At 36.9% G+C, this 24905-nt stretch overlaps 1 protein-coding gene across 3 annotated transcripts; it reads left to right on the top strand.

The window, feature by feature from the left end:
- On the top strand, positions 2519 to 24878 carry LOC109347757 (pentatricopeptide repeat-containing protein At4g33990-like). Of its 3 annotated transcripts, XM_019587802.1 has the most exons (4): positions 2519 to 5386; positions 5436 to 5797; positions 10027 to 10156; positions 24796 to 24878. In XM_019587802.1, the coding sequence occupies exon 1, from the start codon at positions 2522 to 2524 to the stop codon at positions 4925 to 4927; it is 2406 nt and encodes an 801-aa protein (XP_019443347.1). In that variant the 5' UTR covers positions 2519 to 2521; the 3' UTR covers positions 4928 to 5386; positions 5436 to 5797; positions 10027 to 10156; positions 24796 to 24878. The 3 variants fall into 3 exon arrangements, with proteins under 3 accessions (XP_019443347.1, XP_019443346.1, XP_019443344.1); XM_019587801.1 differs by lacking the exon at positions 24796 to 24878 and having other exon boundaries at positions 10027 to 10465; XM_019587799.1 differs by lacking the exons at positions 10027 to 10156; positions 24796 to 24878 and having other exon boundaries at positions 5436 to 5907.

Here is a 24905-nt window from a genome sequence, read left to right as displayed (position 1 = left end):
TTCTCACTTGAGCGAGACCTTCTCGCTTGAGCGAGCCTTATGTCGCCCATACACTCGCTTGGGCGAGCTGTCGCTTAGGCGAGGATCTCCTCGCTTGAGCGCAATTGAAGCCAACACTTTTGTTTAGCTCTCACTTGCACTGCGACAGAAGATGAACAGTGCGATTTCTGCATCGCTGTTCTTCAAAATATCATCCCAAAAAATAAATAAAAAACAGCAGAAAACAACATTTATTCATTTCAAATCCTTTTATGTTCATATGAAAATCATGAATGTCTTTCTTAATCGATTCATGGAAAAAATGAACACATTAAAACCCTAAATCAAACCAGATTTGGGGAAGAACATGAAAACCTAATTTCACACATGAATCATATTGGGGTGGCTCTGATACCACTTGTTGGAGAAATTTCTCCATCCGTAATCCTTAGATTGAACGTGGAAGTCCTTATGACCATGGTTTTGTTCCCATAACCTAATGTTTATGCCCATACATAAACCCAAATGGAACAACCATGGTCCAGACCGAAAAAACCCCAAATGAGTTCATGGTGAAGATGAAGAACATACCTTGTTNGACCATGGCTTTGTTCCCACAACCTAATGTGTATGCCCATACATACACCCGAATGGAACATCCATGGTCCAGACCGAAGAAACCCCAAATGAGTTCATGGTGAAGATGAAGAACATACCTTGTTGAGCCATTTCGGAATCTCGAAGGTATGAGGTGCGATGATCTTCTAGATGATAGAGCACCGAATAGTTTTCCTTAGTTTCTCTCTAGAGGGGAATGAGAGAATATATCTTAACTTGAGAGAGTGTGTTGTGTTGTGTGAGGAGACTTATCTTATATGCCAAATAGATGAGTTGATAGTGTTAAATCCATATGGATAACACTATCCCCATCCTACCTTATTCTCCTCAACCTTACACCCTGAAAACCTGTTGCTCTACAAATGGGGACCATAACCCATAAAAGTAACCTCGTAGTGGTTACTACTTTAGTTGCAATAATTCTGATTCAGTCCCTTCATCAAATCAGAAATTGCCTGAAGGTATCTACACTTATATTATTTCATGACACATATGCCCTTAGCCACCAAATTAATTACTTAAGATCATTTTATATTTTGGCTAATTACATAATGGCCATAACACAATAATTATATTTTTGACCCATAAATTGTCAGAAGTTCTAACAGAGTTTAGATATGATCATCTAATGGGCGTTCTCACAATTAGAAGATATTTTTCAACATCTAACTTCTAGCTTGAATGGGATATAAATCACACACTTTAGATTATTGAAATAGATTAGTATATAAGTATATACATTTTGTACAATTAGTATATTCTCAACTTGTAAAAACATGAATATTTGAATGACAATTTCTCAAACTTTGAGCATGACAATGAATTCAATCATTTAAGTGGCTTGATCTTTTTTTTTTACTGATTATTACTTACAAATTACAATAATCATTTCTCTGAAATTTTCAATCTATCTATTATGAGAAAGGCTTCTTGTTGTAAGAGAAACCTGACTTGGTTCGTTTTGATAAATTTTCTAGCTTATTCTCTCATAGTCAATTAGTTTTAAGATAAAACTTTAATATAATATCAGCGTCAAAGATCAACTTTTCTCCGATTGTCATGATCAAAAAATATCATTTCGTATTGGATCAAAGGTACTTATCACCTAATCCAATAAACTTTTGTGGATGGGACGATTCGTGAAATAAGTTAAAATCAACCTTAACACTTACCTAAGTATATCTACAGTAACTGAAGACTTAGATTAAGTACTTCATGGAATCAAAACATCTTTGCATTACAAATTGCCTTGTATCAAAGTGCTTAGTACTATAACTGAAGGAAATCTCACAAATTTGACTTGGCTCTATGAACAAAGTGCTTAGTACTATAAACAAATTAACAAAGCTCCAAATTTAATTTTTATATAACTTTATAAGGCTAAGTTATAAGCATGTTTTTAAAAACAAAATTATGATTGAAATTACAAAACCTCCAAATGGATGTTTTCTCCTTCTTCCATTTTGAAGAGCTTGTATTTTTTGACAAGTATGTTACTTTGAATTCCTTTACTTTGCTTATTCCTTAGTAAGTGTTGTTTTTCAAATTCTTAATAATACTCTCAATTACACTAGTAGCCACGATATTTAAGTCAGTATGAATCAGGCACAGATGATCTCTATCCATATGGATCATGGCATGTCCCAAATTTGATATTTTTTGTACTATTAAAGATATTTTTTATATTTTTAGTAAGAAACTGATCTTTTTTGGGGTTTCGTGGCTGCCCCTCAATAAGTATCATTCTTAAGATCGAACCTTCAACTTAGGATTCAATAAGGCCTTTAGATTAGTAAATTAATGTCTTCTCAAATTTGATATTTGAATAGCTGTTGAAACACACATATATAAATAGAGTGATATTATAGAAGAAGAGAACATAAACAACCAAACAATTTCCACTGTTTTGTTTCTATTCTATTCTATGCTTTCTCTTAATAATTTTGTATCAACCTTCAAACCTTCTAAACTATGTTTTCACCAATCATGTTTTTCATCATTTTCTACTTCCATTTTGGATTCTCTGTTCCATTGTTGCAAAAGCATTCATCTCACTAAATCCCTTCATGCACTTCTCTTTGTTTTAGGCAAATCTCAAAATGTTGTTCTTTCTACTAAGCTTCTTAATCTCTATGCTTCTTTTGGTTATCTCTCTTTATCTCATTCCACTTTTCAACATCTTCATAACAAGAATATTTACTCTTGGAATTCAATCATTGCTGCTTATGTTCACTCTGCTAGATATACCCAAGCTTTGAATTTTGTTACTGATTTGTTCTCACTTTCTTCTCAAAGGCCTGATTTTTACACTTTTCCACCTACTTTGAAAGCTTGCCAATGTCTTATTGATGGAAGGAAGATGCATTGCTGTATTCTGAAGATGGGTTTTGAGAATGATGTCTTTGTGGGTGCTTCATTGATCAATTTGTATTCACGCTTCCGTGGTTTGGATTCTGCTTACAAGGTGTTTGTTGAAATGCCTGTGCGGGATGTGGGTTCTTGGAACGCAATGATTTCGGGGTTTTGTCAGAATGGGAATGCGGCTGAGGCGTTGGATGTGTTGAATAAGATGAAAGGTGAGGGGTTGAAGATGGATAAGGTTACTGTGTCGAGCATACTTCCGGTTTGTGCACAATCAAATGATGTCGTCAGTGGGTTGTTGATTCATTTGTATGTGATAAAGCATGGGCTGGAAGAAGATGTGTTTGTTTCCAATGCTTTGATCAATATGTATTCAAAGTTAGGTAGGCTTCAGGACTCACAAAGGGTTTTTTATTACATGAAAGTGAAGGATCTCGTATCTTGGAATTCCATAATTGCTGCATATGAGCAGAATGATGTTCCAACTACTGCACTTGGGCTGTTTAAAGAGATGCAATTCGTTGGAATTCGACCCGACTTGTTGACAGTTGTGAGCCTGGCCTCGATTTTGGGTCAATTAAGTGATGAAACGGTTAGCAGGTCAGTTCATGGATTTGTTATGAGACATGAATGGCTTGAAAAGGATGTTGTGATTGGAAATGCACTTGTGAATATGTATGCAAAATTGGGTGCTATGGATTGTGCAAGTACAGTTTTTGAACATCTTCCTTTGAGAGATATAATTTCGTGGAACACTTTGATCACCGGTTATGCTCAGAATGGTCTTGCAAGTGAAGCAATTGATGCTTTTAATAAGATGGAACAGTGTGAAAACATAATCCCAAACCAAGGGACTTGGGTGAGTATTCTCCCAGCATATTCCCACCTTGGAGCTTTGCAACAAGGAACGAAAATTCATGGGAGGCTAATCAAGAACAGCCTCTACTTGGATGTCTTTGTGGCTACCTGCCTGATTGACATGTATGGAAAATGTGGGTGGTTAGACGATGCGATGTCCTTATTCTATGAAATTCCCCGCGAAACTTCAGTTCCTTGGAATGCCATAATATCTTCGCTCGGGATTCATGGGCATGGAGAACAAGCTCTGCAACTTTTTAAGGATATGCTAGCTGAAGGTGTAAATGCAGATCATATTACCTTTATATCCTTGTTGTCGGCCTGTAGCCACTCAGGTTTAGTTGATGAGGGACAATGGTGCTTTGATATGATGCAGAAAGAGTTCGGGGTTAAGCCTAGTTTGAAGCATTATGGCTGCATGGTAGATTTGCTTGGTAGAGCTGGTTTTTTGGAAAAGGCGTATAATTTAGTGAGCAGCATGCCTTTACAGCCTGATGCATCCATTTGGGGTGCTCTTCTTGGTGCTTGTAGAATACATGGAAATGTCGAGATGGGTACGTTAGCTTCAAATCGGTTGTTAGAAGTCGATTCAGACAATGTTGGCTATTATGTGTTGTTGTCAAATATGTATGCTAATGTTGGAAAATGGGAAGGAGTTACTAAAGTAAGATCATTAGCCAGAGACCGAGGATTGTCCAAAACTCCGGGATGGAGCTCTGTAGTAGTTGGCAGTATAGTTGAAGTCTTTTATACCGGGAACCAAACCCATCCAAAATGTATAGAGATATACGATGAATTAAGAGTTTTGACTGCGAAAATGAAGAGCATTGGTTATGTTCCAGATTATAGTTTTGTCTTACAAGATGTGGAAGAGGATGAGAAAGAGCAAATTTTGACAAGTCACAGTGAGAGATTGGCAATTGCATTTGGAATTATCAGCACCCCACCCGGAAGTCCCATTAGGATATTTAAAAACCTTCGTGTTTGTGGTGATTGCCACAATGCAACTAAGTACATATCCAGAATTACTGAGAGGGACATCGTTGTGAGAGATTCAAATCGTTTCCATCATTTTAAAGATGGAATTTGCTCATGTGGTGATTACTGGTGACAAAGACTAAATTTTGGTAACTTGAGAAGATTGGCAATTACTTTATTAATTACTCAGATATACAAAACCAGACATTTGTTTGTCAGAGCCCTGCAAAACCTAATCCTGAGGCATGCATCTGTTACATTAACAACATGAAAATTTTATGTTTTAGTTACTCTCAATTCGTTGTTCTTATAAACCTACATTTGGAATATTTTCTTCTTTGCTAAATCTTAGAGCCTTTCCTTCCTTATTCCTCTATTAAATATATCCGATCTCTCTAACTAGGAACTAACCAACCAACTCCTCTAACTGTCAGCAACTATTTCCCCCTTCCAAGATTTGAAATTTGCAGCTAACTCAACCACCTAGTGATTCTATCTCAAGTCTTTTTGGCAGGTTCAATGTTGGGAGATAATGAAGAACAGGACTGTTTTGAGCAGTACACCAAAGGCTTCAATTTCTCATGACCAACCTGTAATGAATGCCTTACTTTTTAACTTAATGTTTTCTGTATTGTTTTTAGGTTTTGTGCTCTGCTTGGAAGGATGATGGAGCAACAATGTTTTCCGGAGGGGAGCACATCTTCTATCCCAAGATGTGTACCACTCCATGTACCCTTGCATTATTATCGGTCAGAAAATATAAAGTTAATATATTTTTAGTTCTTGTTTTACTTTTCTGGTCAATGAGAAACAAGTGGTACAAACTTTGGGACAGAAAGATGTGGCTCATTTCTGGAGGCTGTGACAAGCAAGCCAAGTTGTGGCCAGTTACATCTGGTGGACAACCAATGACTGTTGCTATGCATGATGCTCCCATCAAAGATCTCGCATGGATACCGGTGATGAATCTTTTAGCAACAGGAAGCTGGGATAAGACCCTCAAGTATGCATATACTATTATTTTCTTCATTTACATTATAAAGGAGACTTGGTATGTGTGGGTTACCTTTTATTTTTTATCATGATACTGATGTGAATTCAAATTGTGAAGCACATTTATTATGGTGTCTTTTCTAGCATATTTGAGTTAGGGCCCAATGTGAATGAACATTACTTTAGACAGTAGACAAGAAAAAGTAACCATGACCATGTGAAAGTATATGGTTGTGTTAGGGTCACAGACTACATACACACAAGTGGTCATATTTCTGATTTACCTGCTTAATCACACACACAACAAAAGAATCATAGCTTTTCCTTTTGAAAAGAGTAGAAATAAAAACAAAGGAACTATAACATCATCCTAAACATTTCTATGCTAAATGTAACATATGGGCCCTTGTGTTCAAGCTTTTCTCACAAAAAAGTGACTTTTTTTATTATAAATAATCACCTCTTACATGTATCATTCTTTGGTTGATCTTTCCCTAAAATTATAAGCTGAAAATCACTTTCTTGAAATATTACTTATGCTTAGGTTCGATTCAGGTGAATCAAATATCAAATCCCTAACCACTCTATCCTAACCATCTTGCGAGTTTATTAATGATTTATTTGATTGAGAGAAGAAAGTGAGAAGAGAGAAAGATATGAGAGAGATAGTAAAGAGAAGGAAAGAGATGGGAAATTGAGTAGATTTTTATATTGTTTGGTGAGTGAATTGAAAAAGAAAGAGAAAACAAATATCTACTTTATTCTCTATCTCTCTTTGGTTGAATAAAAAGTAGGATGAGAGAAAAAATGCTATATTTGAAAAGACAAATATATCCTTAAAACAAAAAGAATGGAGAAGTATTAATAAATGATAGTTTCTAAGTTCATACTTGTCATTTTAGGCCATTAATCTCTTTCCATTTACTTTCTCTCCATATTTGGTGAGAAAAGATTTTGTATGGGTCTTACATAATTTTATTCTCTCAACTCTTTCTTCTCCCCCAAAGGAGGGAAAAGTCCAATTTCTATACAATTTCTCTGCCTTCTTCTTTTTCCTCTCTTTCTCTAAACAACTAAATGAAGGTTAAATGAATTCAAAAGATATCTCACACTACCTTTTCTCTATTTCATTTTTATTAATCTTTTAATATTAAGGAACACAACAATCATACTTTACATATTAAGAATAGGTCCAATAAAAAGTTGGTTGTTTTCTCTGTTGATTTTATTGTAGAAAGACAAGACTTGTGACTCTCACTTTCCCTCTTTCTCCAACCCAAACTCTTCTCTGAAAAACAAGATAATGTCAGGAACAAATTTCCAATTACCAAATGAATGCTGGGAATTAGTGTTCACATTCCTCAAACACCAAAACCAAGACCATGACCTTAAACCTCTCTCACTTGTTTCAAAGCAATTCCTTTTCATCACTAACAACCTTAAATCCTCTCTCACTATCTCAGATCAAACACTCCCTCACCTCCCTCTTCTCTTTTCAAGGTTCCCCATGTTAAGATCTCTTACTCTCACACACTTCACAGGTGACTTACACATGCTTCTCCACCAAATCTCACAATTCTCTTTATCAATCAATTCTCTCCATATCCGAAGCAGCACGAGAATCTCTGCTGATGGGTTTCGAGTTTTAGGGAAAAAGATGAAAACTTTGAAGTCTCTTACTTGTAGCAGTGTTGCTTCTCCCACAGTTGCTGATCTTCTTCTCATATCTGAATGTCTCCCTTTTCTTGAAGAATTGGAGATTGGTTCCTTTAGACTTAGATATTCCAACAAAGGGAGATTGATTTAACTGTTACTTCTTATGATGGCAAACATCCATGGAGTAAAGTCTATTCTTTTTGTCTGACAATATAAGAATTATAATATGAAATTATCAAATTAGAGCTTCTTGACTTGAATTCTTGTTTTAGGGGTATGCCTAAAAGTGTTGTTCGATGTTTTAAAGAGTTGTGATGATAAACTTTCATTTTCCCAAATTGGAGGTGTTAAAGATTGTATGGATGATGAATCACTCTCTATAATATCAGAATTGTCGTGGTCTGCTACAATAGTACGCTTTAAATTTGACATGCTAAATTGTTCTGAGATCACGGCGAAGGGTGTGAAACATGTTAAAAGCTTCGAACAACTGAGATTTTCTCAGGTGCTATTTTTAAGGTCATTGTTGAGAGAAGGATATTGCTTCCCTCATTTTTGGTCTTATTAAGATTCAAAGTGAATTCTTGTTCAAGGTTTTAAATTTGGGTCCTCGATTGCTACAGACACCGATATCTCGAAGGTTTTGGAAGTCAGCAAAACCGTATTGTGACCACAATTATGTCCGCATTGACTGCAAGTGCCCCAATTTTCCAAACTGTCAAGGTTTTCAAAAAACGCGATCAAAACTGTTACTTGAAACCTTGCTCATGTTGTGTCATGAATGCCTTGTGAAAGTAAGTCATCTATAAGGTTCCAGAAAGGCTTTCCAGAGTCTTAAATGTTAGATGTTTTCATTTGCTTTTGCTTGCTTAACTGTTGCTTTTTGTACATTATAATTGCATTGGTAATTATGCAGTAAGACTTGTGACCTTTTCATTTATGAATATGGAAACAATATATACACTGTAAGTAGGTGATGTTATATAGTTCGGAATTGAAATGTTTTTCTTCACTGCACCTTGAGTTATGTTACTTTCATTTTACTATGATATTGGAATTTGGAAATGTTTCACTGTATATTTTATGAAGTGGTTTTACCTATCGAGAAGCATTGTAGCTGAGATGATGAATCAAAGAAACATCATAAGTAGTGATGAGAAATAGAGAGTAGAGTTCAGTTATGTGAAGAAGCTAAACTTTTCTATAGTCAAGAGGGAACTGAAACTGCATTCTATAATTGGACATGAATTACTGCTTAGTCACATTACATATATAGATCTCTATGATAGTTGGCAGTAACTGCCTATAACAAGCGTCTAACAAATTTGTAGAGAAAAGCCGGAGTGTCTTATTGTGTGATGCTTACTCTAATACACCCCTCCGAAACTAAGGCTGGCTGAGAAACAGTAAAAAAATCTTGGCTTATCTTTGATTTCTTCAAAACAAAGTTGAGATAAAGGCTTTGTCCTAAGATCAGCTACTTGGTCACTCCCGTGTATGTGGCACACTGTAGGAGACTTGTTTCTGACCCTTTCTCTAACAAAAACATGTCCAATTCTGTGTTTGAATCAAGAGTGAAGAACCCCTCTTTGTCAATGCCACTGTACTGAAGTTATCACAGAAGATAACTGGAGTAGCACTTAGAATGTGCAAGTCGTCAAGGAGTAACTGGATCCATAAATTAGCTTTCTCAGAGGTTTCATATTTTTCTTTTGTTTAAGGGAATAGGCTTTATATGACACTGTACTGTGAGTTCTATTTTGCTATTGGCAAAAGTTGCTCTAAGTTATAAATTGAATGCCATTTCAACTTTTTCTCTTTAAATGGACAAGTATGGTTGAAAGATCCAAAGAAAAGTTGGGTTTAAGTTAGATGTTAGCCATTGATTATGTTTGGAAGAATATCTGGTATTCTTGTTGTGATAGAATTTATAGAACATCATTGGCATTCTGGAATATTTTGCTGGTTAATGTCTATAAGATAAAGACTTGGTTATTTTTTCTACTCAAAGTAATATTATTAAGCTGATGTTATTTATAAAGCTTAATTGTTGAAATAAATATGCTGAATAATCTAAGCTTCTTGATATAATTTCATAGAATATTATCCTGGTTACTATGAGCATGATAAATTGGTCAAAGATGAACAAGGGAGTAGTGATGAAGGTGGTAGAAAATTGCAAACAACTCATAAATAAGTTTGAATGTGTTCTTTTGGGAGCACATCTTCTGGCCTACAAAGTGTGTTACTCAATGTGCCATCGGTTGTGATTGGTTAAAAAATACTTAATTATTTAACTTTTAACTTAAATACATTTTTCTACCAATCCGAGTAAATGACATATGGGACGATACATTTTTGGGACAACAAATGTGCTCTTGTTTTTTTGTGCTGATTTTATTTCCTAGTATGTCTTAATGTAAGATGGTATGTAAATGTCAGAAACATTACATATTTTAGTATACTTTTGTTATATCTCTTAGGAAACTAAAATTAGAGAACATATTCAGGAGGGTATGATTTGTTACATTAACATTATCTTGCTATCATAAGTTCCTTATGTTGTAGTGTTTTTTGATCTAGTGCAAGTTGCATTGAGCTTCCAAGTTCCAACAATTTTGAACCAGAACTTGGTGGAGAAGTAGTCACTCAATACCCAAATCAACCTGATTAGCTTGGAAAACAAATTCATTTTGATGTGTTGATTTCTCAGGTTGAATCCTTTCCAATGGAGCTAAAGTTTATTTACAATATTGTTTTTATCACTAGATTTTATTTTATATTATTAGATGTCTTAGTATAGGTTTTCAAATTATGCAATACATTTTTCTTAACCCAGACCATGAGGTATTGCTAGAAGTTTTTGACCTGCTTGTCACACTAACTCTTTCTTTCACAAGTAAAATTGAGTTCAATCTTTCAAACCAAACTTTCAATTCCGAGTGTCGACTACAACTTGTGTGTTGAACTATTAAGGGAAAATGCACTTGAGATGCTGCATTTTTTCAAATTGTGGATCACATATGCGGTTGCAATATTACGGTGGCAGTGATCGTTGCAATTGTATCACACTGCAATTGCGCTATGAAATTCGTTGCAATTGTATCACACTGCAATTGCGCTATGAAATTCGTTGCAATTGTATCACACTGCAATTGCGCTATGAAATTCGTTGCAATTGTATCACACTGCAATTGCGCTATGAAATTCGTTGCAATTGTATCACACTGCAATTGCGCTATGAAATTCGTTGCAATTGTATCACACTGCAATTGCGCTATGAAATTCGTTGCAATTGTATCACACTGCAATTGCGCTATGAAATTCGTTGCAATTGTATCACACTGCAATTGCGCTATGAAATTCGTTGCAATTGTATCACACTGCAATTGCGCTATGAAATTCGTTGCAATTGTATCACACTGCAATTGCGCTATGAAATTCGTTGCAATTGTATCACACTGCAATTGCGCTATGAAATTCGTTGCAATTGTATCACACTGCAATTGCGCTATGAAATTCGTTGCAATTGTATCACACTGCAATTGCGCTATGAAATTCGTTGCAATTGTATCACACTGCAATTGCGCTATGAAATTCGTTGCAATTGTATCACACTGCAATTGCGCTATGAAATTCGTTGCAATTGTATCACACTGCAATTGCGCTATGAAATTCGTTGCAATTGTATCACACTGCAATTGCGCTATGAAATTCGTTGCAATTGTATCACACTGCAATTGCGCTATGAAATTCGTTGCAATTGTATCACACTGCAATTGCGCTATGAAATTCGTTGCAATTGTATCACACTGCAATTGCGCTATGAAATTCGTTGCAATTGTATCACACTGCAATTGCGCTATGAAATTCGTTGCAATTGTATCACACTGCAATTGCGCTATGAAATTCGTTGCAATTGTATCACACTGCAATTGCGCTATGAAATTCGTTGCAATTGTATCACACTGCAATTGCGCTATGAAATTCGTTGCAATTGTATCACACTGCAATTGCGCTATGAAATTCGTTGCAATTGTATCACACTGCAATTGCGCTATGAAATTCGTTGCAATTGTATCACACTGCAATTGCGCTATGAAATTCGTTGCAATTGTATCACACTGCAATTGCGCTATGAAATTCGTTGCAATTGTATCACACTGCAATTGCGCTATGAAATTCGTTGCAATTGTATCACACTGCAATTGCGCTATGAAATTCGTTGCAATTGTATCACACTGCAATTGCGCTATGAAATTCGTTGCAATTGTATCACACTGCAATTGCGCTATGAAATTCGTTGCAATTGTATCACACTGCAATTGCGCTATGAAATTCGTTGCAATTGTATCACACTGCAATTGCGCTATGAAATTCGTTGCAATTGTATCACACTGCAATTGCGCTATGAAATTCGTTGCAATTGTATCACACTGCAATTGCGCTATGAAATTCGTTGCAATTGTATCACACTGCAATTGCGCTATGAAATTCGTTGCAATTGTATCACACTGCAATTGCGCTATGAAATTCGTTGCAATTGTATCACACTGCAATTGCGCTATGAAATTCGTTGCAATTGTATCACACTGCAATTGCGCTATGAAATTCGTTGCAATTGTATCACACTGCAATTGCGCTATGAAATTCGTTGCAATTGTATCACACTGCAATTGCGCTATGAAATTCGTTGCAATTGTATCACACTGCAATTGCGCTATGAAATTCGTTGCAATTGTATCACACTGCAATTGCGCTATGAAATTCGTTGCAATTGTATCACACTGCAATTGCGCTATGAAATTCGTTGCAATTGTATCACACTGCAATTGCGCTATGAAATTCGTTGCAATTGTATCACACTGCAATTGCGCTATGAAATTCGTTGCAATTGTATCACACTGCAATTGCGCTATGAAATTCGTTGCAATTGTATCACACTGCAATTGCGCTATGAAATTCGTTGCAATTGTATCACACTGCAATTGCGCTATGAAATTCGTTGCAATTGTATCACACTGCAATTGCGCTATGAAATTCGTTGCAATTGTATCACACTGCAATTGCGCTATGAAATTCGTTGCAATTGTATCACACTGCAATTGCGCTATGAAATTCGTTGCAATTGTATCACACTGCAATTGCGCTATGAAATTCGTTGCAATTGTATCACACTGCAATTGCGCTATGAAATTCGTTGCAATTGTATCACACTGCAATTGCGCTATGAAATTCGTTGCAATTGTATCACACTGCAATTGCGCTATGAAATTCGTTGCAATTGTATCACACTGCAATTGCGCTATGAAATTCGTTGCAATTGTATCACACTGCAATTGCGCTATGAAATTCGTTGCAATTGTATCACACTGCAATTGCGCTATGAAATTCGTTGCAATTGTATCACACTGCAATTGCGCTATGAAATTCGTTGCAATTGTATCACACTGCAATTGCGCTATGAAATTCGTTGCAATTGTATCACACTGCAATTGCGCTATGAAATTCGTTGCAATTGTATCACACTGCAATTGCGCTATGAAATTCGTTGCAATTGTATCACACTGCAATTGCGCTATGAAATTCGTTGCAATTGTATCACACTGCAATTGCGCTATGAAATTCGTTGCAATTGTATCACACTGCAATTGCGCTATGAAATTCGTTGCAATTGTATCACACTGCAATTGCGCTATGAAATTCGTTGCAATTGTATCACACTGCAATTGCGCTATGAAATTCGTTGCAATTGTATCACACTGCAATTGCGCTATGAAATTCGTTGCAATTGTATCACACTGCAATTGCGCTATGAAATTCGTTGCAATTGTATCACACTGCAATTGCGCTATGAAATTCGTTGCAATTGTATCACACTGCAATTGCGCTATGAAATTCGTTGCAATTGTATCACACTGCAATTGCGCTATGAAATTCGTTGCAATTGTATCACACTGCAATTGCGCTATGAAATTCGTTGCAATTGTATCACACTGCAATTGCGCTATGAAATTCGTTGCAATTGTATCACACTGCAATTGCGCTATGAAATTCGTTGCAATTGTATCACACTGCAATTGCGCTATGAAATTCGTTGCAATTGTATCACACTGCAATTGCGCTATGAAATTCGTTGCAATTGTATCACACTGCAATTGCGCTATGAAATTCGTTGCAATTGTATCACACTGCAATTGCGCTATGAAATTCGTTGCAATTGTATCACACTGCAATTGCGCTATGAAATTCGTTGCAATTGTATCACACTGCAATTGCGCTATGAAATTCGTTGCAATTGTATCACACTGCAATTGCGCTATGAAATTCGTTGCAATTGTATCACACTGCAATTGCGCTATGAAATTCGTTGCAATTGTATCACACTGCAATTGCGCTATGAAATTCGTTGCAATTGTATCACACTGCAATTGCGCTATGAAATTCGTTGCAATTGTATCACACTGCAATTGCGCTATGAAATTCGTTGCAATTGTATCACACTGCAATTGCGCTATGAAATTCGTTGCAATTGTATCACACTGCAATTGCGCTATGAAATTCGTTGCAATTGTATCACACTGCAATTGCGCTATGAAATTCGTTGCAATTGTATCACACTGCAATTGCGCTATGAAATTCGTTGCAATTGTATCACACTGCAATTGCGCTATGAAATTCGTTGCAATTGTATCACACTGCAATTGCGCTATGAAATTCGTTGCAATTGTATCACACTGCAATTGCGCTATGAAATTCGTTGCAATTGTATCACACTGCAATTGCGCTATGAAATTCGTTGCAATTGTATCACACTGCAATTGCGCTATGAAATTCGTTGCAATTGTATCACACTGCAATTGCGCTATGAAATTCGTTGCAATTGTATCACACTGCAATTGCGCTATGAAATTCGTTGCAATTGTATCACACTGCAATTGCGCTATGAAATTCGTTGCAATTGTATCACACTGCAATTGCGCTATGAAATTCGTTGCAATTGTATCACACTGCAATTGCGCTATGAAATTCGTTGCAATTGTATCACACTGCAATTGCGCTATGAAATTCGTTGCAATTGTATCACACTGCAATTGCGCTATGAAATTCGTTGCAATTGTATCACACTGCAATTGCGCTATGAAATTCGTTGCAATTGTATCACACTGCAATTGCGCTATGAAATTCGTTGCAATTGTATCACACTGCAATTGCGCTATGAAATTCGTTGCAATTGTATCACACTGCAATTGCGCTATGAAATTCGTTGCAATTGTATCACACTGCAATTGCGCTATGAAATTCGTTGCAATTGTATCACACTGCAATTGCGCTATGAAATTCGTTGCAATTGTATCACACTGCAATTGCGCTATGAAATTCGTTGCAATTGTATCACACTGCAATTGCGCTATGAAATTCGTTGCAATTGTATCACACTGCAATTGCGCTATGAAATTCGTTGCAATTGTATCACACTGCAATTGCGCTATGAAATTCGTTGCAATTGTATCACACTGCAATTGCGCTATGAAATTCGTTGCAATTGTATCACACTGCAATTGCGCTATGAAATTCGTTGCAATTGTATCACACTGCAATTGCGCTATGAAATTCGTTGCAATTGTATCACACTGCAATTGCGCTATGAAATTCGTTGCAATTGTATCACACTGCAATTGCGCTATGAAATTCGTTGCAATTGTATCACACTGCAATTGCGCTATGAAATTCGTTGCAATTGTATCACACTGCAATTGCGCTATGAAATTCGTTGCAATTGTATCACACTGCAATTGCGCTATGAAATTCGTTGCAATTGTATCACACTGCAATTGCGCTATGAAATTCGTTGCAATTGTATCACACTGCAATTGCGCTATGAAATTCGTTGCAATTGTATCACACTGCAATTGCGCTATGAAATTCGTTGCAATTGTATCACACTGCAATTGCGCTATGAAATTCGTTGCAATTGTATCACACTGCAATTGCGCTATGAAATTCGTTGCAATTGTATCACACTGCAATTGCGCTATGAAATTCGTTGCAATTGTATCACACTGCAATTGCGCTATGAAATTCGTTGCAATTGTATCACACTGCAATTGCGCTATGAAATTCGTTGCAATTGTATCACACTGCAATTGCGCTATGAAATTCGTTGCAATTGTATCACACTGCAATTGCGCTATGAAATTCGTTGCAATTGTATCACACTGCAATTGCGCTATGAAATTCGTTGCAATTGTATCACACTGCAATTGCGCTATGAAATTCGTTGCAATTGTATCACACTGCAATTGCGCTATGAAATTCGTTGCAATTGTATCACACTGCAATTGCGCTATGAAATTCGTTGCAATTGTATCACACTGCAATTGCGCTATGAAATTCGTTGCAATTGTATCACACTGCAATTGCGCTATGAAATTCGTTGCAATTGTATCACACTGCAATTGCGCTATGAAATTCGTTGCAATTGTATCACACTGCAATTGCGCTATGAAATTCGTTGCAATTGTATCACACTGCAATTGCGCTATGAAATTCGTTGCAATTGTATCACACTGCAATTGCGCTATGAAATTCGTTGCAATTGTATCACACTGCAATTGCGCTATGAAATTCGTTGCAATTGTATCACACTGCAATTGCGCTATGAAATTCGTTGCAATTGTATCACACTGCAATTGCGCTATGAAATTCGTTGCAATTGTATCACACTGCAATTGCGCTATGAAATTCGTTGCAATTGTATCACACTGCAATTGCGCTATGAAATTCGTTGCAATTGTATCACACTGCAATTGCGCTATGAAATTCGTTGCAATTGTATCACACTGCAATTGCGCTATGAAATTCGTTGCAATTGTATCACACTGCAATTGCGCTATGAAATTCGTTGCAATTGTATCACACTGCAATTGCGCTATGAAATTCGTTGCAATTGTATCACACTGCAATTGCGCTATGAAATTCGTTGCAATTGTATCACACTGCAATTGCGCTATGAAATTCGTTGCAATTGTATCACACTGCAATTGCGCTATGAAATTCGTTGCAATTGTATCACACTGCAATTGCGCTATGAAATTCGTTGCAATTGTATCACACTGCAATTGCGCTATGAAATTCGTTGCAATTGTATCACACTGCAATTGCGCTATGAAATTCGTTGCAATTGTATCACACTGCAATTGCGCTATGAAATTCGTTGCAATTGTATCACACTGCAATTGCGCTATGAAATTCGTTGCAATTGTATCACACTGCAATTGCGCTATGAAATTCGTTGCAATTGTATCACACTGCAATTGCGCTATGAAATTCGTTGCAATTGTATCACACTGCAATTGCGCTATGAAATTCGTTGCAATTGTATCACACTGCAATTGCGCTATGAAATTCGTTGCAATTGTATCACACTGCAATTGCGCTATGAAATTCGTTGCAATTGTATCACACTGCAATTGCGCTATGAAATTCGTTGCAATTGTATCACACTGCAATTGCGCTATGAAATTCGTTGCAATTGTATCACACTGCAATTGCGCTATGAAATTCGTTGCAATTGTATCACACTGCAATTGCGCTATGAAATTCGTTGCAATTGTATCACACTGCAATTGCGCTATGAAATTCGTTGCAATTGTATCACACTGCAATTGCGCTATGAAATTCGTTGCAATTGTATCACACTGCAATTGCGCTATGAAATTCGTTGCAATTGTATCACACTGCAATTGCGCTATGAAATTCGTTGCAATTGTATCACACTGCAATTGCGCTATGAAATTCGTTGCAATTGTATCACACTGCAATTGCGCTATGAAATTCGTTGCAATTGTATCACACTGCAATTGCGCTATGAAATTCGTTGCAATTGTATCACACTGCAATTGCGCTATGAAATTCGTTGCAATTGTATCACACTGCAATTGCGCTATGAAATTCGTTGCAATTGTATCACACTGCAATTGCGCTATGAAATTCGTTGCAATTGTATCACACTGCAATTGCGCTATGAAATTCGTTGCAATTGTATCACACTGCAATTGCGCTATGAAATTCGTTGCAATTGTATCACACTGCAATTGCGCTATGAAATTCGTTGCAATTGTATCACACTGCAATTGCGCTATGAAATTCGTTGCAATTGTATCACACTGCAATTGCGCTATGAAATTCGTTGCAATTGTATCACACTGCAATTGCGCTATGAAATTCGTTGCAATTGTATCACACTGCAATTGCGCTATGAAATTCGTTGCAATTGTATCACACTGCAATTGCGCTATGAAATTCGTTGCAATTGTATCACACTGCAATTGCGCTATGAAATTCGTTGCAATTGTATCACACTGCAATTGCGCTATGAAATTCGTTGCAATTGTATCACACTGCAATTGCGCTATGAAATTCGTTGCAATTGTATCACACTGCAATTGCGCTATGAAATTCGTTGCAATTGTATCACACTGCAATTGCGCTATGAAATTCGTTGCAATTGTATCACACTGCAATTGCGCTATGAAATTCGTTGCAATTGTATCACACTGCAATTGCGCTATGAAATTCGTTGCAATTGTATCACACTGCAATTGCGCTATGAAATTCGTTGCAATTGTATCACACTGCAATTGCGCTATGAAATTCGTTGCAATTGTATCACACTGCAATTGCGCTATGAAATTCGTTGCAATTGTATCACACTGCAATTGCGCTATGAAATTCGTTGCAATTGTATCACACTGCAATTGCGCTATGAAATTCGTTGCAATTGTATCACACTGCAATTGCGCTATGAAATTCGTTGCAATTGTATCACACTGCAATTGCGCTATGAAATTCGTTGCAATTGTATCACACTGCAATTGCGCTATGAAATTCGTTGCAATTGTATCACACTGCAATTGCGCTATGAAATTCGTTGCAATTGTATCACACTGCAATTGCGCTATGAAATTCGTTGCAATTGTATCACACTGCAATTGCGCTATGAAATTCGTTGCAATTGTATCACACTGCAATTGCGCTATGAAATTCGTTGCAATTGTATCACACTGCAATTGCGCTATGAAATTCGTTGCAATTGTATCACACTGCAATTGCGCTATGAAATTCGTTGCAATTGTATCACACTGCAATTGCGCTATGAAATTCGTTGCAATTGTATCACACTGCAATTGCGCTATGAAATTCGTTGCAATTGTATCACACTGCAATTGCGCTATGAAATTCGTTGCAATTGTATCACACTGCAATTGCGCTATGAAATTCGTTGCAATTGTATCACACTGCAATTGCGCTATGAAATTCGTTGCAATTGTATCACACTGCAATTGCGCTATGAAATTCGTTGCAATTGTATCACACTGCAATTGCGCTATGAAATTCGTTGCAATTGTATCACACTGCAATTGCGCTATGAAATTCGTTGCAATTGTATCACACTGCAATTGCGCTATGAAATTCGTTGCAATTGTATCACACTGCAATTGCGCTATGAAATTCGTTGCAATTGTATCACACTGCAATTGCGCTATGAAATTCGTTGCAATTGTATCACACTGCAATTGCGCTATGAAATTCGTTGCAATTGTATCACACTGCAATTGCGCTATGAAATTCGTTGCAATTGTATCACACTGCAATTGCGCTATGAAATTCGTTGCAATTGTATCACACTGCAATTGCGCTATGAAATTCGTTGCAATTGTATCACACTGCAATTGCGCTATGAAATTCGTTGCAATTGTATCACACTGCAATTGCGCTATGAAATTCGTTGCAATTGTATCACACTGCAATTGCGCTATGAAATTCGTTGCAATTGTATCACACTGCAATTGCGCTATGAAATTCGTTGCAATTGTATCACACTGCAATTGCGCTATGAAATTCGTTGCAATTGTATCACACTGCAATTGCGCTATGAAATTCGTTGCAATTGTATCACACTGCAATTGCGCTATGAAATTCGTTGCAATTGTATCACACTGCAATTGCGCTATGAAATTCGTTGCAATTGTATCACACTGCAATTGCGCTATGAAATTCGTTGCAATTGTATCACACTGCAATTGCGCTATGAAATTCGTTGCAATTGTATCACACTGCAATTGCGCTATGAAATTCGTTGCAATTGTATCACACTGCAATTGCGCTATGAAATTCGTTGCAATTGTATCACACTGCAATTGCGCTATGAAATTCGTTGCAATTGTATCACACTGCAATTGCGCTATGAAATTCGTTGCAATTGTATCACACTGCAATTGCGCTATGAAATTCGTTGCAATTGTATCACACTGCAATTGCGCTATGAAATTCGTTGCAATTGTATCACACTGCAATTGCGCTATGAAATTCGTTGCAATTGTATCACACTGCAATTGCGCTATGAAATTCGTTGCAATTGTATCACACTGCAATTGCGCTATGAAATTCGTTGCAATTGTATCACACTGCAATTGCGCTATGAAATTCGTTGCAATTGTATCACACTGCAATTGCGCTATGAAATTCGTTGCAATTGTATCACACTGCAATTGCGCTATGAAATTCGTTGCAATTGTATCACACTGCAATTGCGCTATGAAATTCGTTGCAATTGTATCACACTGCAATTGCGCTATGAAATTCGTTGCAATTGTATCACACTGCAATTGCGCTATGAAATTCGTTGCAATTGTATCACACTGCAATTGCGCTATGAAATTCGTTGCAATTGTATCACACTGCAATTGCGCTATGAAATTCGTTGCAATTGTATCACACTGCAATTGCGCTATGAAATTCGTTGCAATTGTATCACACTGCAATTGCGCTATGAAATTCGTTGCAATTGTATCACACTGCAATTGCGCTATGAAATTCGTTGCAATTGTATCACACTGCAATTGCGCTATGAAATTCGTTGCAATTGTATCACACTGCAATTGCGCTATGAAATTCGTTGCAATTGTATCACACTGCAATTGCGCTATGAAATTCGTTGCAATTGTATCACACTGCAATTGCGCTATGAAATTCGTTGCAATTGTATCACACTGCAATTGCGCTATGAAATTCGTTGCAATTGTATCACACTGCAATTGCGCTATGAAATTCGTTGCAATTGTATCACACTGCAATTGCGCTATGAAATTCGTTGCAATTGTATCACACTGCAATTGCGCTATGAAATTCGTTGCAATTGTATCACACTGCAATTGCGCTATGAAATTCGTTGCAATTGTATCACACTGCAATTGCGCTATGAAATTCGTTGCAATTGTATCACACTGCAATTGCGCTATGAAATTCGTTGCAATTGTATCACACTGCAATTGCGCTATGAAATTCGTTGCAATTGTATCACACTGCAATTGCGCTATGAAATTCGTTGCAATTGTATCACACTGCAATTGCGCTATGAAATTCGTTGCAATTGTATCACACTGCAATTGCGCTATGAAATTCGTTGCAATTGTATCACACTGCAATTGCGCTATGAAATTCGTTGCAATTGTATCACACTGCAATTGCGCTATGAAATTCGTTGCAATTGTATCACACTGCAATTGCGCTATGAAATTCGTTGCAATTGTATCACACTGCAATTGCGCTATGAAATTCGTTGCAATTGTATCACACTGCAATTGCGCTATGAAATTCGTTGCAATTGTATCACACTGCAATTGCGCTATGAAATTCGTTGCAATTGTATCACACTGCAATTGCGCTATGAAATTCGTTGCAATTGTATCACACTGCAATTGCGCTATGAAATTCGTTGCAATTGTATCACACTGCAATTGCGCTATGAAATTCGTTGCAATTGTATCACACTGCAATTGCGCTATGAAATTCGTTGCAATTGTATCACACTGCAATTGCGCTATGAAATTCGTTGCAATTGTATCACACTGCAATTGCGCTATGAAATTCGTTGCAATTGTATCACACTGCAATTGCGCTATGAAATTCGTTGCAATTGTATCACACTGCAATTGCGCTATGAAATTCGTTGCAATTGTATCACACTGCAATTGCGCTATGAAATTCGTTGCAATTGTATCACACTGCAATTGCGCTATGAAATTCGTTGCAATTGTATCACACTGCAATTGCGCTATGAAATTCGTTGCAATTGTATCACACTGCAATTGCGCTATGAAATTCGTTGCAATTGTATCACACTGCAATTGCGCTATGAAATTCGTTGCAATTGTATCACACTGCAATTGCGCTATGAAATTCGTTGCAATTGTATCACACTGCAATTGCGCTATGAAATTCGTTGCAATTGTATCACACTGCAATTGCGCTATGAAATTCGTTGCAATTGTATCACACTGCAATTGCGCTATGAAATTCGTTGCAATTGTATCACACTGCAATTGCGCTATGAAATTCGTTGCAATTGTATCACACTGCAATTGCGCTATGAAATTCGTTGCAATTGTATCACACTGCAATTGCGCTATGAAATTCGTTGCAATTGTATCACACTGCAATTGCGCTATGAAATTCGTTGCAATTGTATCACACTGCAATTGCGCTATGAAATTCGTTGCAATTGTATCACACTGCAATTGCGCTATGAAATTCGTTGCAATTGTATCACACTGCAATTGCGCTATGAAATTCGTTGCAATTGTATCACACTGCAATTGCGCTATGAAATTCGTTGCAATTGTATCACACTGCAATTGCGCTATGAAATTCGTTGCAATTGTATCACACTGCAATTGCGCTATGAAATTCGTTGCAATTGTATCACACTGCAATTGCGCTATGAAATTCGTTGCAATTGTATCACACTGCAATTGCGCTATGAAATTCGTTGCAATTGTATCACACTGCAATTGCGCTATGAAATTCGTTGCAATTGTATCACACTGCAATTGCGCTATGAAATTCGTTGCAATTGTATCACACTGCAATTGCGCTATGAAATTCGTTGCAATTGTATCACACTGCAATTGCGCTATGAAATTCGTTGCAATTGTATCACACTGCAATTGCGCTATGAAATTCGTTGCAATTGTATCACACTGCAATTGCGCTATGAAATTCGTTGCAATTGTATCACACTGCAATTGCGCTATGAAATTCGTTGCAATTGTATCACACTGCAATTGCGCTATGAAATTCGTTGCAATTGTATCACACTGCAATTGCGCTATGAAATTCGTTGCAATTGTATCACACTGCAATTGCGCTATGAAATTCGTTGCAATTGTATCACACTGCAATTGCGCTATGAAATTCGTTGCAATTGTATCACACTGCAATTGCGCTATGAAATTCGTTGCAATTGTATCACACTGCAATTGCGCTATGAAATTCGTTGCAATTGTATCACACTGCAATTGCGCTATGAAATTCGTTGCAATTGTATCACACTGCAATTGCGCTATGAAATTCGTTGCAATTGTATCACACTGCAATTGCGCTATGAAATTCGTTGCAATTGTATCACACTGCAATTGCGCTATGAAATTCGTTGCAATTGTATCACACTGCAATTGCGCTATGAAATTCGTTGCAATTGTATCACACTGCAATTGCGCTATGAAATTCGTTGCAATTGTATCACACTGCAATTGCGCTATGAAATTCGTTGCAATTGTATCACACTGCAATTGCGCTATGAAATTCGTTGCAATTGTATCACACTGCAATTGCGCTATGAAATTCGTTGCAATTGTATCACACTGCAATTGCGCTATGAAATTCGTTGCAATTGTATCACACTGCAATTGCGCTATGAAATTCGTTGCAATTGTATCACACTGCAATTGCGCTATGAAATTCGTTGCAATTGTATCACACTGCAATTGCGCTATGAAATTCGTTGCAATTGTATCACACTGCAATTGCGCTATGAAATTCGTTGCAATTGTATCACACTGCAATTGCGCTATGAAATTCGTTGCAATTGTATCACACTGCAATTGCGCTATGAAATTCGTTGCAATTGTATCACACTGCAATTGCGCTATGAAATTCGTTGCAATTGTATCACACTGCAATTGCGCTATGAAATTCGTTGCAATTGTATCACACTGCAATTGCGCTATGAAATTCGTTGCAATTGTATCACACTGCAATTGCGCTATGAAATTCGTTGCAATTGTATCACACTGCAATTGCGCTATGAAATTCGTTGCAATTGTATCACACTGCAATTGCGCTATGAAATTCGTTGCAATTGTATCACACTGCAATTGCGCTATGAAATTCGTTGCAATTGTATCACACTGCAATTGCGCTATGAAATTCGTTGCAATTGTATCACACTGCAATTGCGCTATGAAATTCGTTGCAATTGTATCACACTGCAATTGCGCTATGAAATTCGTTGCAATTGTATCACACTGCAATTGCGCTATGAAATTCGTTGCAATTGTATCACACTGCAATTGCGCTATGAAATTCGTTGCAATTGTATCACACTGCAATTGCGCTATGAAATTCGTTGCAATTGTATCACACTGCAATTGCGCTATGAAATTCGTTGCAATTGTATCACACTGCAATTGCGCTATGAAATTCGTTGCAATTGTATCACACTGCAATTGCGCTATGAAATTCGTTGCAATTGTATCACACTGCAATTGCGCTATGAAATTCGTTGCAATTGTATCACACTGCAATTGCGCTATGAAATTCGTTGCAATTGTATCACACTGCAATTGCGCTATGAAATTCGTTGCAATTGTATCACACTGCAATTGCGCTATGAAATTCGTTGCAATTGTATCACACTGCAATTGCGCTATGAAATTCGTTGCAATTGTATCACACTGCAATTGCGCTATGAAATTCGTTGCAATTGTATCACACTGCAATTGCGCTATGAAATTCGTTGCAATTGTATCACACTGCAATTGCGCTATGAAATTCGTTGCAATTGTATCACACTGCAATTGCGTTATGAAATCGGATTACAATAATGCAGCTACATCTGGCCACAATATAATCACATTGGACCATATCGAATTGAAAAGCATTTTTTAATCACAAAAAGTTCACACACAAAGACTGCAATCTGCATTGCAATGACCACAATCGCATTAACTATAACTATGGTCGTAATTGCGATCATAACCGCAATTTAAAATACTGGTACTAATGTTAGTATAAGTAAGAATGAAAATAGATTAGGTTGTGTATGAGAGACCTACACCTGTTACATGAACTATGATATATTATACTAGAACTTTGAAATAGGTTCCTATCACAATGTGAGTGTGGAGATTACTAAACCTCAAAGTTGTGTTTGTGCCAATTTGAAACCATTTTTTAACTAATGACAGAATGATAAGTATAAATTTTTTCAATATTATTTGATAGCAGGAGTGCGCATACAAACATATATATATATGTGAAAGCATATAAACGAAAGTGAAGAAGGAGTGATCAGTTTCTAAATGGAGGAGAATCATAATCATCAGATAATGGTGGTG

The sequence above is a fragment of the Lupinus angustifolius genome, chromosome LG05, assembly GCF_001865875.1.
Source record: "Lupinus angustifolius cultivar Tanjil chromosome LG05, LupAngTanjil_v1.0, whole genome shotgun sequence".
Lineage (NCBI taxonomy): Eukaryota > Viridiplantae > Streptophyta > Magnoliopsida > Fabales > Fabaceae > Lupinus > Lupinus angustifolius.
Note: the sequence above shows the minus strand (reverse complement) of the source record. Positions and strands in the feature narration are given on the sequence as shown.